General features: G+C 42.9%; 1 protein-coding gene across 5 annotated transcripts in view; it reads left to right on the forward strand.

Annotated features, from left to right (window-relative positions):
* KHDRBS2 (KH RNA binding domain containing, signal transduction associated 2) overlaps positions 1 to 17,118 on the forward strand; it is a 537,632-nt gene that overhangs the window by 308,817 nt on the left and 211,697 nt on the right. For all 5 annotated transcript variants that reach the window (XR_013226200.1, XR_013226203.1, XR_013226205.1 and 2 more), the window contains exon 5: positions 14,423 to 14,550. Coding sequence is in view for 1 of the 5 variants with exons in the window: in XM_077307912.1 (XP_077164027.1) it covers positions 14,423 to 14,550 (128 nt within the window). In the remaining 4 variants the exon portion in view is untranslated. The remainder of the gene's footprint in view (positions 1 to 14,422; positions 14,551 to 17,118) is intronic.

Below are 17,118 nucleotides of genomic sequence, written 5' to 3' on the forward strand. Positions count from 1 at the left end.
CAGTAGAAGAAAGGTTGTTTTTATACTCTGCTTTTTGTTGCCCAAAGTGACTTATAATAGTCCTCTTTCCTCTCCCCACAACAGACACCCTGTGAGGTAGGTGAGATTAAAAGAGCTCTGAGAGACACTGCTCTGTGAGAACAATTTCTGCTAGGACTGTGACTAACCCAGGGTGGTGGAAGAGGGAAACAAATCCAGCTTGCCACATTATAAGCCAGTGCTCTTCTTAACCACTACACCAAGCTGTGCCAAATGCCATTGCCTTAAAGCAGTGGTTCTCAACCTGGGGTTTGGGACCCCTTTGAGGCATGGCAGGGCAAGCAGCTTGGACTGGGGGGGGGGCACCATCTACTGAACAACCTTGCAGGATAGATCAAAATAGAGCATTTGTCTGTCTGGAGCAGTGGAAAAGAGCGAGATTGGCATGATGGGACAAGAGGCAGGACTGAGAAACCCCAGAAAAAAACCCAATTTATATACAATCATGAACAATGGGTCTTCATGCAATTGGTCAGTTTTGGTTTAATTTCTGTGAAAGAACACTTGTATAATTTTATGGTTGGGGTCACCACAACATGAGGAACTGTATTAAAGGGTTGCAGCATTAGAAAGGTTGAGAACCAGTGCCTTAAAGAGAAGTAGCTAGAGCACAGGCAGAAGAAGCTGTTGCCAAAGGATGGTGAAAGTCTTTTTTTACTTGCTCATTGACTGTTAGGAGATTCTTTTCCTTTATTTTTGGACCTGCTGGCCAATAGCTTCTGAGAGCAATCTGAGGGAGGAGACACTCAGGTGTTTCCTACACGAAGAAGTGATTGTGTGGTTAATAACTTTTGCTAATTTGAGAAGGAAGGTATGCTTTTGTCTTCTGTGTTCTCTCTCTGTGTGTAGAGGGGAGTGCTACACAGCCCATCCCAGGCAAAGGAACTGATTTCTGCAGTCTGCAGTGGAGCTTTCATTCTGAGGGTTCTTCAGGTCCCACCTGGGGGATGGAATCCCTGAACAGTGGCAGGGATGCCAGTCTTCAGCTGGGTCCTAGCGATCCCACTTCTGGGATTTCTCAAAGCCGGAAGAATATTTCAGGGGTTTCTCACTTGTAAAAAAGTTGGCAACCCAGCACTAGGCACCTCAGAGTGGGTTCTGGGCTGACAGCACTGTGGACTCCTTAGCCACTGAAGATTTGCACCTGACCCTGGTGTCTCAAGAGCTTCAAGAGCTGCAGCTGGCTTTGAGTTTCTTCTGATAAAAGCAGCCTGAAAAGGGAGTGTCAGTGTGGAAGTAACTTGTCCAGAACCTATGTATGATGTGCACTTTTGTGGAGTTGGATCTTCTGGACTGTAACCTGGCTTGTGCTTTTTGGATTTGCCCTTCTGGTTTTTAGTTTGAATTTTTGAATAGCTACCTTTTGCCCTCGGACTGTTTTTGGCTAACAATCTTGCCTCAGGTACCTACATGAACTAGGGCAGTGGTCCCCAACCCCCGGTCCGGGGACCAGGACCGTTCCATGGATTAGTCAGTACCGGGCCATGGCTCCTCCTTGTCTTCTTCCCCGGATGCTGCCTCAGGGGCTGCCCTGCCACTCTGCCGCTGGCTCACCTTTGGTGCTCTCCAGTGGCTGCCATGACTGGGGCTCCCCCTTGGCGTGGCACTGTACAGCTGCTGCTGGCAGCGCCCCCCAGTGGGCGGCGGGAAGTCAGGGGCACCGGCGGGAAAGCAAGCGGACGGGGGCTCAGGCGGTGGCGACGTCCCTCAGCAAAAGACTACCCCCCCCCCCGGGCCTCAGTAAAATTGTCAAGCGTTGACTGGTCCCTGGTGATAAAAAGGTTGGGGACCATTGAACTTGAGCACATTCTGTCCTTACTTTTTCTCCCTGTCTTCTCTCTGCCAGGACTGTAGTCCCTTTTGTTCTGTCCTGCCCATCCACTGAGGTACCTTTCTCTGTTTCTTTTCCTGGAAGTCTGTGCTCCTCCTTACTCACTCACCCTTTTCTATTCCAGTTCCCCCTTTTCTCCTTTCCCTCCTCCTGCACTTTTGCCACTCCTGCACCTCCCTCCAGGCCCATCTTCTCCAGCATTTTAAGGGTTCTGGTGATGACAGGAGTGAGGCTGTAGGACTGGGGACAGGGCATTCTGGTGGTAGGCTGAGACTCCCCAGCTGTCTCCAACTTGTGTGGTGAGCTTCTGCAGCTGCTGAGGGCTGGGACCAGCTTCTTCTATCTCTTCCTCATCCAAGGAATTTACTTGATATTGCTATGTTGCTTTGTACTTATTCCCACATTCTGTGTACACTGCACTGAGCCACAAGGGAAGGCAGTGTATCAACAAACAAACAAGGAGGTGTTGGCCAGGAGGACCATGAAAGAATGGGGGAAAATAAGGCTCCTTCTCTGCAACTCCTCTTTATACTGTACAACTTTCCAAATTTATTCATTTTAGCCATCTCTGGTATAGGGATTAGGAACTTGGGATGTTTCAAGCTGATTTCAAAACAAGCACTCTAACCCTATACAACACCTTCCAGTGCAATATGCAGAATGTCCTCCTTGTTAAATTTACAGCTTCCTTGGTTGCTTGACCCTTAATTCTTTTAGTAGTCCCACCAAATTTTACAGCAGTTTTACAGCTGTCATTTTTAGCATTAGTTTGCCTATTAATTGTAATATCTACTGTTGTGTAAATTGTGTCACTTGTTGCAAAACTTGTTGTTTAAATCCTCCAGATTTTTTTTAAAAAATGCAGGCAATCAACATGCATTCCTTTCCATTCCAAGCTGTGGAATGTAGCCTGGAGCTGTTACCCATTTACTAAAAATTGGCCACTCAGTCTGAGTCCTCAGCATAATAAAAGAATGAACATCAGCCAGAAGGGGTACAGTTAGAAAAATCACACTTTAATCCCCAAACTTTAAACAACAGGCATCTGCAATGATGGCAATTTTCTTTCTGTCAAAGTTGAGCTTGCTCAGCAGCTGCAATTTTGCCTTTCACTTTAAAGGAAAACATCACAGTTTGAATCAAACTGATAAATGTGAAAAATTCTTTTATTGTAAAATTGATGGCCAGCAGCTGAATCCCTGTATAGAAAAGCCTATATAGAGTCAAGTGAGGCAAAATGAAGGTTCTCTCAGAAGGCCTTTTGTACATGTAAGCTGGTCCTTGATGTTGCAGTCCTCAGATAATGACTGCTTGTGTGAAAGAGCTCTTCACATTCCCTGGATGTGGGGCACTGAGATGTATGAGATGTATCTTTGATAAAAGTTCTTAATGGTATTTAGAACTGTGAGGGTTGTGATGTAGATCAGTGGTCCCCAACCTGCGGGCCGCGGCCCGGTGCCGGGCCGCAAAGGCCATGGCACCGGGCCGCAGCTCCCTCTCCCCGCCCCGCCCCCGCAGTAAAAAACTTCCCAGGCCGCAAGCTTGCGGCCCGGGAAGCTTCTTACTGCGGGAGGCGGGGAGAGGGAATCAGGGCCGGGCCGCGCCTGTGCGGGCCACGCCCGCTCGGCCCGATCCGTGGGCGCGGCCCGTGGGCGCGGCCCGATCCGTGGGCGCGGCCCGGGCGCGGCTCGCGGGCGCGGCGTGGGCGCGGCCCGATCCGGGGGCGCGGCGTGGGCGCGGCCCGCGGGCGCGGCCCGATCCGGGGGCGTGGCCCGCACGGGCGCGGTCCGCGGGGGCGCGGCCCGATGCCCTGCCGGTCCCCAGCCTCGGAAAGGTTGGGGACCACTGATGTAGATTGCAAACTCCTCCTGTTGTGTATGTGGAAGATGGATGGAGGGGAGCTGTTATTAATGTTTCTGCTTGTGCAAGCTAAAGTGGTTTTGTTTTGGGTTTTTTTGCATGGATTTAAATCCTGTCCCTAAAGCTTTTTACTGTCCCCTCAGATCATGAAAGCTAAGCAGGGTCAGCCCTGGCTTTCACTCAGAAGGGCAACCTCAGAGGAATACCAGGGTTGTGAGGTCAGGGCAGGCAATGGCAAACCACCTCTGAATGTCTCTTGCCTGGCAGCCAGACAATCTTAGGATCTCCTGGCTACATTACACACATGCCATACAATAAATAATAGTAATACATTTGCTGGTGCTATATTTTCAAAATGGGGGAGGTGCCAGCTGTGAATTGCACAAACCTATTTTCATTCTGTGAGGGTTTTCCTTGCCTTTACACCATTTTCACACAGTTGACTTTATCCTTACATCAATGCTCCATTTTATGTTCTTATTCTTGGACATAAAGCCCATCTTCTGTGGGATATATGCTTTTTATATGCAAATCCAGAGGTTTTATGGCACTGGACAGACATTTCTGAACTTTTTACAAATCTGAGAAAAGCCCCAAGTTTGTAGAAATATCTGAACTCTTTACAGAAATGCATGGGGATTACCTCCTGCAGTGATAAAAGAAGTACCTGTAGCTTTAAGAAACAATTGCCTTCTGTGGCAAAATGGGCCTACTTCAGCCTACAGGCCCTATTCCACCCTGCCCACTCCAAATGGTTCCCAGCTCCTGAAGAGGGCTCTCTCTCTCTCTCTCTCTCTCTCTCTCTCCTCCCCCCCTCAGGTAACCTCTGACCTTTATATGGTTTGGCCTCACAGCTTTCCTTTTCCATTCGGAGTCCTTGCCTCTGTGTCTCCTGCTCCCCAGTGCCTGGCCACCAAGGGGACAATTTACTGCGTAGCATGCCCCTGGAGGAATAGTTGCTTGCCACTGCCAGCCTTTCTCCTCTTGGTGCCTCTTTTAAAATAGTGTTTCCATGATTGTGGGGTCTGTGTGGTACGGTGAACAATTGAACTGACTTCCCCCTCCTTGCCTGGTCTGCTGAACTCAGGACTTCTCAGAGAAAATTCATTCCTTCACACCTTCAGTGGACATTAATAAATAATAAATACAGCTGACGATAGGAGGGGCAGGTAAAACTTAGGTTGATTGATGGGGGGGAAAGAGAAAAAGAAACAGGAAAAGGGAAGGATATGAGGATGCTGAAGGAGAGAAATAAGAACAGGAGGAAAGAGGAAAATTAGACGTTTCAATCAGATCCCTGCAGGTGCCTGAGCGTGCAATTGGTCCCAGGTCAACTAGCACCACACAACTTGGCCAGAGAGAGGCTGCCATAAGGAGAGACGGAAGGAAAGCTGAAGATGGGGGTCAGATAAAGATAAGTTGGCTGGTAGATCAGAAGGAAAGGAGGAAGCAGAAAAATGGAGGAGGCCATGGAGGATGCCAGCAAAGGGAAAGAAGAACTAGTGGGGGTTAGCCACTGAAGTGGCCGTTCCCACCTGTAGCAGCCAGCGCTGCGCTGAGGGGGGAGGGGAAGGCACGGATGCCGGTGCGCCAGTCAGTGCACACACGCAGGCGCAGAGTGTGTACATTGACCGGTGCGCCCGTGCCTTCCTCAGCTTTTGGCGCAGCGCTGGCTGCTACTGGCAGGAACGGCCGCTTTGGCAGCTGAATCATACAACCCTAGTGTGAGTGGAGAAAAGGAGATGCCCCTGCATGTACTTGAGGATCTTCCACTTGTATATTTATATTAATCTGGGTGGAAGAACCTTGAAATCTCATGAGAAGCACCTGACAGAACTATTACTTGATGCATTAATTTTGTTCTAATGGATTGCCTTGGAAACATCCATCCTCTTTCTATTGAAGGGACAATAATTTAATTTTTTATAAGCAGCGTTCAAGTATCTGTCAAATGTTACATTTGCACTTTCTTGTCTTCAAGTTACAGTTATATAAATATAACTGAAAGAACCTTAATAAATATATAGATGCAGTTATAAAGATATAAAAGTCTGCTGCTGTGACTCTTGACTTTCTCTTAAGAAATCATCTGGCATTTAGGGTTTCCTCGAGGTATAAAAACGTAAAGGCTACTGTGGCACCTTGAATTCCGCAAAGTAATTTATCTTTCACTACCCATGACTGTCCAAGTTAAATGCATTTTTATATGACTGAAACTATAGTAACTTTTGAGGAACAATACACCAAGTAAAGCAGAAAAACATCTTCTCTCCCATCCCACCAAATCTGTCCCTGAATTAACAGAATCTCAAACTCTGCTCAATGCAAAGGCCTGCTTCATACTAAGTATCTAATATGTAATAAGAATTTCTCCGTAAACATACGTAAATTCTCTGTCTTTAAAATATTTTATTTTAAATATGAAACATATTATATGTTGGTAGTTACTGAGAAATATTGAGCTTTGGAAAAAAAACTATTGATTATTTTCTTTGAGCTTGGTATTTTTCCTTAAGATTGATGCCATGGGAATGATTAAGCTGCAGCTGATACAAGAGCAAAAGCATGGTGTGTTAGGGGAGAAAAGAGAATATTCATTCATTCATTCATTCATTCGATCCCTGCATCCAGGCTCCAGGCGGTTTACAACATATATTTCTGCAACAGTGTTAAAATCAGAATATAAAAGTTATAATAATAAATACTATTAAAACTTAGTCACAATGCTCAGTCGCCATACAGCTGGGTGATTGGAGTGTTCTGGGGGGGGGCATGCAGTGGAATACTGGCATAATGATTTTTGTCAGGCCCTGCAGAATTTTGATAGTTCTATCAGGCCATGTTTCTCTTTTGGCAGCATATTCCACCATACTGGGGCCAGGGCTGAGAAGCCCCTGGGCCTTGTGGAGGCCAGTGGTATTTCTTTAAATGGACTGATTAAAACTGACAGCTAAAACAGATTTATTTATATATTTATTGGATTTCTATCATACCACTTCCTGTAGACTCAGATGCTGACTTTTTCTAAAGATGTTCAAGGCCAGGTGAATCTCCCGTGGGCCAGGAACCACGAACAAGTTTGTACTTGCAGAGCATAAAGCCCTGCAGGGGGCAGAAGGTGACAGGCAGTCCCTCGGATATATGGGTCCCATACTGGGAAGGGCCTTGAAGGTCAATAATAAAACCTTGAACTTGATCTGGGCTGCAACTGGAAAGCCCAAATGCAGAAACACTAGGGTAGAGGACAAACCAAATGCAGAAATGCTAGAGTCAACTCACAGCATCCAATGGAAATCCAAAGAGAGGCTAAAACAATGTGGAAACAGTCATAGTCTCTTAGTATGAAGGGTTCTTAAAAAAAACACCTCCTTATGAAAAGTTGCTTTTGTTCCTGTGGACAGTATCTTAAATAATGTCTTTACATCTCTTATACTAACCTGTAGTAAGTGTTTCAGTACTTGGCCACATCTAGGAAATTTATTATTAAACATCTGTTTTAGGAGGCAGTCTGCCATAGCTAAAAGGGTGACCATGCCGTAGTTTCCATCAGAGTAATATATTTAATTTTCCACATCAGCACTTGCTGTTAAATAGGCAGCTATTCAAATTACAGAGCTATACAGTATTCAGGAGAGGAAGATAGAATAAAACAAAGCAGCAGGTTTCCTCGTAAAACTGTTAAATTAGTGTACGAATTGTCATAAAAGCATGACAAAAGATATTACTTATTCATGAACAAAGGACTTTCCCTGGCGTTTCTTATTGATTGCTATAAATTTCTTATTTGTCTATTCCGTCTCAGCCCGTGCCAGACCCCATCCTGATTAATGTGCATACCACGCTGTTCGATGAGATTGTGCAGAACCTTGCTACCAATATGCTGATAACACCTGTTCTATCTATTCCATCTGATTCATAGATACATTTTCAAATATATCCCGCTGAGTTTGGTGGTTCTTACTAACTAATAAGAGCCCATAGCTTCACAGCATAAGTGCTTAATAATTGTTTGGACAGATTCAGGTAGGCAGCCATGTTGGTCTGACGCAGCAGAATAAGGTTTGCTGCCAAAAGCACCTTTAAAACCAACACAGTTCAATTCAAGGTATAAGCTTTCATGTACATGCACACTTCATCAGGTGCCACTGGGCTCAAACTTTGTTCAATTGTTTGAACATTATTGGAGGAAACTGGAACTAGGGCGCTGGAGATCAGCCACCAAAGAGACCACCATCTCCACCCCATGGCCAGGATGGAGAACCCAAATTTCCTCAAAGTATGCCAGGAGCTGGTCTGCTGCGGTGTTTTCATTACCTTACCCAGGAATGCATGATGAGAAGCTGGGCGGTAGCTGGTTGGGTCCCGCAGGTCCAGCAATGGCTTTTTCAGTAGAAGGCAAACCACTGCCTCCTTCAGCATCCCTGGGAACTCCCCTATAGATAGGGAGAAGTTGATGATCTCCCTCAGAGGGCCTCCTGTCCACTGGTCCCTTGTTTTGAGTAACCATGATAGACAGGGACCCAAGGGGCAAGTGGTTGCCCTCACTGACCCTATCAACTTGTCCACTTTAGCTTCTGAGAACCACCTGAAATCATCAAATGTATCCCCCCACATCGGCCAACAAGCCTCTTGTTCCCTCTCTGTATTAAAGGTGGCAGGAAGGTCCTGGTGGAGCAATCAGACTTTATCTGAGAAAAAGCTTGCTAGTGCCTCACAGCCAAGTGCCAAATGACTAGTGTCTTGGTGCCCTTCCTTGAGGGCGGTCAGAGATCAAACTACCCTAACCAATTGGGCTGGCTGAGAGCTCACAAATGCAATAGAGGCATTTATCTAACTCATGCTTAGCTGCCTTAATTGCCATCTCATAAACCCTCATAAGTGTGTGATAAGATGGTCTTGCTGCCTTGTCATGAGTCTTCCTCCACACTTGCTCTAGCCATCTCACATCCCTCTTCTTCTCTCTAAGCTCCCTAGTTTGTCAGGGAGCCAATTTGAGGTGAGGGCAGAGAGGGTGCCTGGGAGTGATTTTGTCGATAGCGGCAATATTCCCCACCACCAGATGAGCGGTGAGTTGGGGCATATTCTAGGTGTAGAAAAGTTCCATCACAGTGCTGCAGGAACTGAATGCTTATGAAGCCACTCAAAAGGGACAGAAGTCCCAGTCTTTCGATCTGTGACCATTGTGAAACAGCCTGAAGTGTAGCACTACCTGATCCTGATACCAAAACCTTCAGTTTTACTTAGATATTACATCTTTAAGGATCTATCATGAATTACCTTTAATTCCTAGCGTTGCCTTGATAGACTGAACTGATAGACTGTAGCTGTTTTTAAACAAGTATTTAAAAAGGGGACAATACAGTATAAACGATGATAGTATAACAATATCAAAAAGATAACACATTAAAACAATGTCCTCTTTAAAAATAGAGAAAACAAAATACGTCTGTTTATTTAATCAAAATCACTGTTATTATAAGGCCTTATTCAGTCCTTCCTCAAGATCTGCTACAATAGTAAGCTTACTCATGGTTCATGGAGACAACACGTGCTTAGCCCCCCTAAACTGCTGATGAGGAAAACCTCTCCTTTTTGAACTGATCCCTCCCACATACATACACCAAGCTAATAATACTGGACAAATTTAATTGGGTATACTTAAAGAGAAAAACAGGTTATTGGGTTAGTATTTTGGGTCAGTGTTGTCTAAAGCAAGGTGACACATTTTCTCCAACTACTAGTTAAGGAGGTTCAGTTTTATATCTCTGCACTTTATCAGTGGACATTTGTAGTTTCTGGGAAACCTTGCTAGAAGTGGAGCCTCCAGGCCTTCCTGTCCTCTACCATTCCCCGGAGTCCATTTAAGCTTGCACCTACTGCTTCAGTGACTCCATCCAGCCACCTCATTCTCTGTCGTCCCCTTCTTCTTTTGCCCTCAATCGCTCCCAGCATTAGGCTCTTCTCCAGGGAGTCCTTCCTTCTCATGAGGTGGCCAAAGTATTTGAGTTTCATCTTCAGGATCTGGCCTTCTAAAGAGCAGTCAGGGCTGATCTCCTCTAGGACTGACCGGTTTGTTCGCCTTGCAGTCCAAGGGACTCGCAAGAGTCTTCTCCAGCACCAGAGTTCAAAAGCCTCAATTCTTTGACGCTCGGCCTTCCTTATGGTCCAACTTTCGCAGCCATACATTGCAACTGGGAAGACCATAGCCTTGACTAAACGCACTTTTGTTGGCAGGGTGATGTCTCTGCTTTTTAGGATGCTGTCTAGATTTGCCATAGCTTTCCTCCCCAGGAGCAAGCGTCTTTTAATTTCTTTGCTGCAGTCCCCATCTGCAGTGATCTTGGAGCCCAGGAAAATAAAATCTGTCACTATCTCCATTTCTTCCCTATCTATTTGCCAGGAATTGAGAGGGCCGGATGCCATGATCTTTGTTTATATATATAAATTGTTTTATATATATATATATATATATATATATATATATATATATATATATATATATATATATATATATATATATATATATATATATATATATATATATATATATATATATATATATATATATATATATATATATATATATATATATATATATATATATATATATATATATATATATATATATATATATATATATATATATATATATATATATATATATATATATATATATATATATTGTTTTTCTGGCACAATTAAGATTTGCTATGCTGAGAACAATCCTTTCCATTCCAGATCATATCAAAATTAATGCTACTTCTGTATCTTTTCAAAGTTGACTTCCTCATGTATTAATATCACAAATTATTCTCCCTCACACACATGAGGATGTCAATGAGCTTTCAATAGAAGAGAAGTGGGATCTATACCTCTGCCTTTACCATCTATTCTAGATGGTGTCTATTGCTACCAATGTAAAGAGGTGAAACTCAGACAGCATGCTCCATTTAAAAGATATATGGGCAGCAACTGCTCTCCAAGCAATGACAGTGACCAGCAATGCCTGTAAGCCAGTCTTCCTCCCTTAAGGTAATCCTCTTCAACAAAGAACAGTAGAGGTACTGCTCTGGCATCATTATGAGTGTAGGTACTGTAAAAGAACCACTGATCCAGATACTCCAAGTTTCTTCATTATTTATTTGTTTATTTATTTGTTTATTTATTTATTATGCAAAAATCCCAACACAATGAATGCACAATTATGGCAATTCAGCCTGTTCTGTTACAGTATGACTGTAAAGGTGCCATGGCTGTCCATTTCTGGAGGGTGACATGTTCACAGACTGTCCTCACAAAAGTGCCGGAGAACACAAAGCAAAAGCTAGAACATGAACATAGAACATGAAAGCAAAGCTAGATTTAGTTATTGAATGATTATTCAAAACATATTTTTAACCTGTCCTTCTCCAAAATTTAGGGTACCTAACATCAAATTAAAAACAAATGCTACAGTTTAAAAAAATTAAAACACATGAGATGAGATGCTAAGACCACTGAGGAGAGAATCTGATTTGTGGTTGCCTGTCTAAACCCAGCTTTACCTGGTGCCTATGCTTAGTGTCATGTATAAAGGTTTGTTCATCTTACAAACCTTTCATTGCATTTTCTACACTGAGATTCTTCATCTGCACCTGATGGCAGCTACACCTTGTCTGGTAGGCCCTCTTGTATCATCAAAGGACTGGGACCAGCTTCTTCCATCTCTTCTGTATCCAAGGAGGCATTGGCTGGCCTGCTGAAAAATCATATGTTATTGATTTTGATAATTATGAAAATGGTACCTGAACTTCAAAGCATCCACTCTGATCCAAAGAAACATTTCAAGATTGTCTTGGCTCTCTTAGGTTCTGTTTTCACTGAAAATATGTTGACTAATCAAACAGGAAGGAAAGTGGGAGGGATAGCTAGCATATTACATTACTCTTGAAATGTTGCCTGCATTTTGGGATCAGTTCAACATCTAAACATATGTGTGGCTTGAGGCCCCTGGGTCCCTCCGAGCCACTACCAATTATGCACATAGTATGGGCCTATGGTTCAATTTGTAGTTCAGCTATGAACTACAAACCAAACTGCAAAAATGCAGTTCATGCCCATCCTAGTTACTATGATGGTTTCCCGCCTTCCTTATTTCTCCTTAGCCCATGGGCTCCTTTTTCTTACTTGTTTCTCTGTCTGCCCCTCAGTTGTTTAAATGTATACAGATATATTCTGACCCAGCCCCTCGGCTGGGGGAGCCCAAAAATCCTTTTTTGGTATATGTCTGATTATGGTGCATGAGAAGCTGGTATTAATTCAGAACACATAAACTGTTTTATTTCACTTTTGTGGGAATTGGTCATCAGATTGTCATGTAGATTTCAGTTTTAAATGTGGCAACCAGAATGAGGGACGCTTTGTATAACTATATACAATAGATAGTTTATAACTGTTGAGAGATATCACTTGGCTGTCAAATGAACAGGCATAATCGTATTAGTTACAAATTACTAAAATCTGTGGAGGCAGGCTACACAAGTTTTCAATGTTCCTTCTTTAACAGTTGATAGGAAACACCCCCTTTTCCTAGAAGCTGTTTCCCCTCAGGAAAGAACTACTGGTTCTAATTCTTTATTTCAGGATCCTCTTTGATCCTTCATTTTTCTTACCTCCCACTGTAAAATGCCAGTCCCATGGGTCAACTGTCAATCAAGGTTCTCAGACCAGTATAACATATCAGCAGTTAGCTGTCTTGTTACTGTTAATTTTGAAGTAAACCTAGTTGTTTTGCCACTGTAGGATTATGTGTTTATAAGTCATTAAGAAAATAATGTCCATGGAATCACTGCACATTTCAACAATAGACATATAATTCTTTTATCAAAGGAAACGTTCATTCAGTCTTGCTTACTGATTTAGAAGCTCAAAGTGGGCTGGTTTTAGTACATTAAAAGATGTATCTCATGCTACTAAACTTGGTAAACTGCTATCAACTAACATAATTATTTTGAAGGCAGATGCTTATTATTATTATTATGTATTTATTAGATTTTTGGCTGCCCCTCCTTGGCAACAGGCTCAGGGGAACTAGCATCAGTAAAACATGCAAAGTCAATATAAAACATTTCCAAACAGCTATTTAAAAATTTTAAAACTAAATATCCTGTTGAGTGCTGCAGCACTGCCCACGTGGATCAGAATAATTCTGGAATTGATTTTCTATCCAGATTTCCGATGAGGAGGGAGGTGAAGATGAGGGAGGTCTTTCTGATGTCAGTTTGTGCTTGTGTTGGCCTCAACCATATGCCTGGGGCAGGCCCTTCGGAACTTTGTCAGCTCCACTAGGGTCTGGGTTTCGGCTGGCAACTCATTCCACCAGGCTGGAGCCAGGGTCAAAAAGGCCCCAACTTTGGTCAAGGCCACTTACACTTATTTGGGGCTGGGAACTACCAGCAAGTTGGAATTTGCAAAGTACAGTGCTCTGCAGGGGACATATTTGGAGAAATGGTCCCTTAGGCACACAGGTCCCAGAATACGTAAGGCCTTAAAGGTTGTGATAAAAAGACATGCAGAGCTCTGTGATTAAGAAAATTATTTCAGGACATAAGTGGTTAAAGGTCATAAAAGTAATTGCCTGTACCTCTTTTAAAATGCAGTTAACTAATTTTCCATTAAAATGAGTTCACTTGCCCACTTTGTTTTTCCAAATGAGAACTGTGTAAAGGTACCCTTCACATGGAATGGAGGAATGAAATCATAACCAAACCCTTATGTACATGGACTGAAGGTCGGGGCTATTGTGCATAAGTTTCCTATACACAATCCTACATTTATGTAGGGTGCACCTCAAGTGCAATTTGTATAGGTCTACACTGGGTATTCTTGATGAGACAGGACCTTTAATGTCAGAGATCAGCTGGTATGACCAGTTTTTAGGGGCATGGAACTTTCCAGACTCAATGAAGGTGGGATCAGGCAGCAACTGGGAGTTTTAAAGAGATATACCGCCATAAGAGCACATTGCTTGCTTGGCAGTGTTGGGATGAATGTTCAGCCTCAGCTGGCATCCTGCCACGAGGAAAGGAATCCTGAAGGAGGACCAGAGCAGTCAGAGAACAGTGAGGAGGAGGCCAGTGAGGACAGCACCCAGCTACCTTCCACAGGTTTCAAGACAGAGAGCCAGCAAGTACAGGAGGAAGAAAATGTTGGGAACCCCCTCCTCTCTCAGCCCTAAGGCCACTGGGTGAAGTAAATGGGCAGTGCTAGGAAGGGAGCCAGCAAAGGTATGGGGTTCCAGGACCCTACTCACAACTCTTTAATTTCAACATGGCTTTCTCCCTAGGAAGTCAGCTAGATCTGAGTCCAGTGGCACCTTAAAGACCAACAAGGTTTTCATGGTATAAGATTAAAAGAGTCAGCTCCTTTTATCAGATACCCTAGGAAGTGTGCACAAGATTGAAACCCTTAAAACAAATACCAGGGAACAAATTTCAACTTTTTATTAGATTTGTTGATCTATGTTCTACTAAATGTATTGCATGTGGTTGAACAAAATAACAGAAATTATGAGCATTTACAAAAGGATACACTTTTCTAACCAGTGTAGTAATTTAGGCCCTTTGGAAAATGCTTCTTTGTGGAAAATACATTGATATTTCAAAATAGGTGGCCCAAGATGTACAAACAAATGTTTTGCCTTCTCGTTTTCAGGATTATAATGATGAAATCCGTCAGGAGCAATTGCGGGAATTATCGTATTTAAATGGTTCAGAAGACTCAACTCGTGGGCGAGGTATTCGAGGAAGAGGGATCCGGGTTCCTCCTGCTGCTCCCTCAAGGTCAGTTCATTGATCTTTTCAGCTAATATGTAGCTGTCCAATGGTTTTATACACATTCAAGCATACCAGGTTGATTCCCAATGTTTCTTTTGCATGGAGAAGTTATATTCCACTGCTTCATGCCTCCTATTTGACTGTTGCATGAAACCCATGAAACCTAATCCAGATACATTCTTTGGCTTATAAGAAATGTTGTGAACACACTGATGCACAAGCAAAAGCATGAAAAGTTCCATGGAGACTACATGTGATGTGTAAACTCTTGCAAAAGCATTTGCGGAATTGTGTTAGTGACTATTTTCCTTCTGCTCAAATGAAAACCTAGCAAAAGTCCTACTGCACCAGATCAGTGGCCCCTCCTGTTTCCTTCAGTGATTGACCAACGGTACTAGAAGGTCCACAGCAACAGCACGATGTCTGTCCATGCTGCTGCTCCCATTCAGAAATAGCTACCTAAGCCAGAGACTCGCCACACACTATGGCTGTGAGTTCTACAAGGTATTGCACGTTGTGTGAAGTAGTTCTTATGGTTCTTTGGAGACCTGCTGGTGTCTGGGGTTCCAGTTGGCTTGTTTATTTCTTGGTATGTTAACTCCCTTATGATGAAAGGCAGCTTACATGCTACATTAAGTCTGACAAAGGGAGCTTTGACTGTCCAAAGCTCAGAGCCTGAAAATCTTGTTGGTTTCAAAGGAATCTTGTTGGAATCTAACTATTCTGCTGCAAGCCAGCACTGTTACCTTCTGAAACTACATTAAATCCCATACAGCCACCAGAAAACACCTGATAGTGATTAAGTCTAGTTCAATGGAAATGTTATGGAAGCAATATAACCTTCTAACCCAGAAATTTCTGACCCATGGGTAAGGACTCACACATGAGCTGTGGAATCCACCTCCTGGGCTGAAAACCCATTTAGTGCTGCCATTATTTACTTTTGCTCTTTGCTGCTAGTTTGCATACATAAGAGAATAAAGTCACCCACACCTTCTGCTTCCTTTTTCATGCAAAATTATAGGAGCAGTAGAAAGTGAGCAAGGCAAAGCAACCTAGTAACAAAGATGATTCCTTTTAGGCAGGTTAAAGAATCTGGTTCCTGCTATTTCCTGTCACAAAACCTGGGAATAAAGGTGGGTCCCAGGTTTGGAAAGATCAAATCCTGCTGTTCTAACCATTTTATTTGTTGGCATTATTTTAAAGATAAGCTTGAAATAATGATGGAGCCTTTAGCATAATTGGAACATATTAAGAATTAATTGCAGTTTGCCATAGTGCATATTTAGCAATACCCAAAATGTTGTTTCATCGTTCAGCTTGTTGCATCATTTTTAGGTATGTTTGTAGGGATTGTGATTGCATATGCTGGCCCTGTCTCCCTGGCATTTCCAACATGCATATATTACATGTCATGTCAGCACAGGGACACTGTACATATAAACCCCGGCATGCATACATGTGACTCACACAAACTTTACAACTCAGTCTTGTATTGCATAATATGCTTGTATGCATGTATACACACACAATGTCCACCATGTGAACAATGAGAAAATGGGTCCAGCAAGCATAAGAAGAACATTGTTGGATTCCTACTAGTCAAGCATTCTGTTTCCCACCGTGGCCATCCAGAAGCTCAGGAAGACCCACAAACTGGAACATAGAAATCAAAGCTCCCAACACTGATACTCAACAATTTATGACTTCTGGTCATGGAGATTCCAGAAGTCCACTGATGGATCATTCTCCCATGAATTTTTCTTGTCCACTTTTGAAAGCTTCCTAGCTAATGACTAAATTCTGAGGCAGTTCCACAAGTGATTTAGGGATAGGTGTTTTTGTCTGTGTCCTGTACTTTTGAGAGAAAGGGAAGGAAAATAAAAGTTTCAAACTAGCCATGTTTCCCCCTCAGTCTCATCCTTTGTACATCCACATGACTTTGGTCCATGCTGAACCAAAGCATAGCCTTTTTTGAGTGATCCCAGGAGAACCCCACCCCCACCTTCTTTTACAAAAAAAAAAAAAGTTGGATCCAACCCAGAAATTTCTCCACAGCATAAAGATTTTTATAAACTGTTCTTTGTTTTGTTTTATCTCAACAGAAATGCACAAGCTCTCTAGTCCTTCTTTATAGGAAAGGTACCCCTGACTCATTGGTCACTTTAGGTGCTCACTTCTGCTACTTTTCCAACTTGACAATATCCTTATTGAGACAGGGGAATGAGCTATGATCAGGATTTGTACATAGCTATTTAACCCTTTGTTGGTCCACTTGTATGATACATCAGCCTTGTAATGAACCTAGGAACTTTTAAATCAAGCTGAAATTAAGTTAGAGGACATATAATTACTTGTGCAGTTGGAAAACAGTGACGGTGTTCTTATCCAAATGCAATTCATATCTATCTGTTCCTCAGCCAATATTTATTCAGTGTTTGTTCATCTAGCTCTTCCATGTTCTTTCTTCATCCCCTGGTATTTATAGGGAAATAATATGCCCTGTCAGTCTTCATTATGCTGGACTGAACAAATCAAGTTCTTCAAATCCAATCTTCAAAAATGTGTTTTTCA

The sequence above is a fragment of the Paroedura picta genome, chromosome 1 (genome assembly GCF_049243985.1).
Source record: "Paroedura picta isolate Pp20150507F chromosome 1, Ppicta_v3.0, whole genome shotgun sequence".
Classification (NCBI taxonomy): domain Eukaryota; kingdom Metazoa; phylum Chordata; class Lepidosauria; order Squamata; family Gekkonidae; genus Paroedura; species Paroedura picta.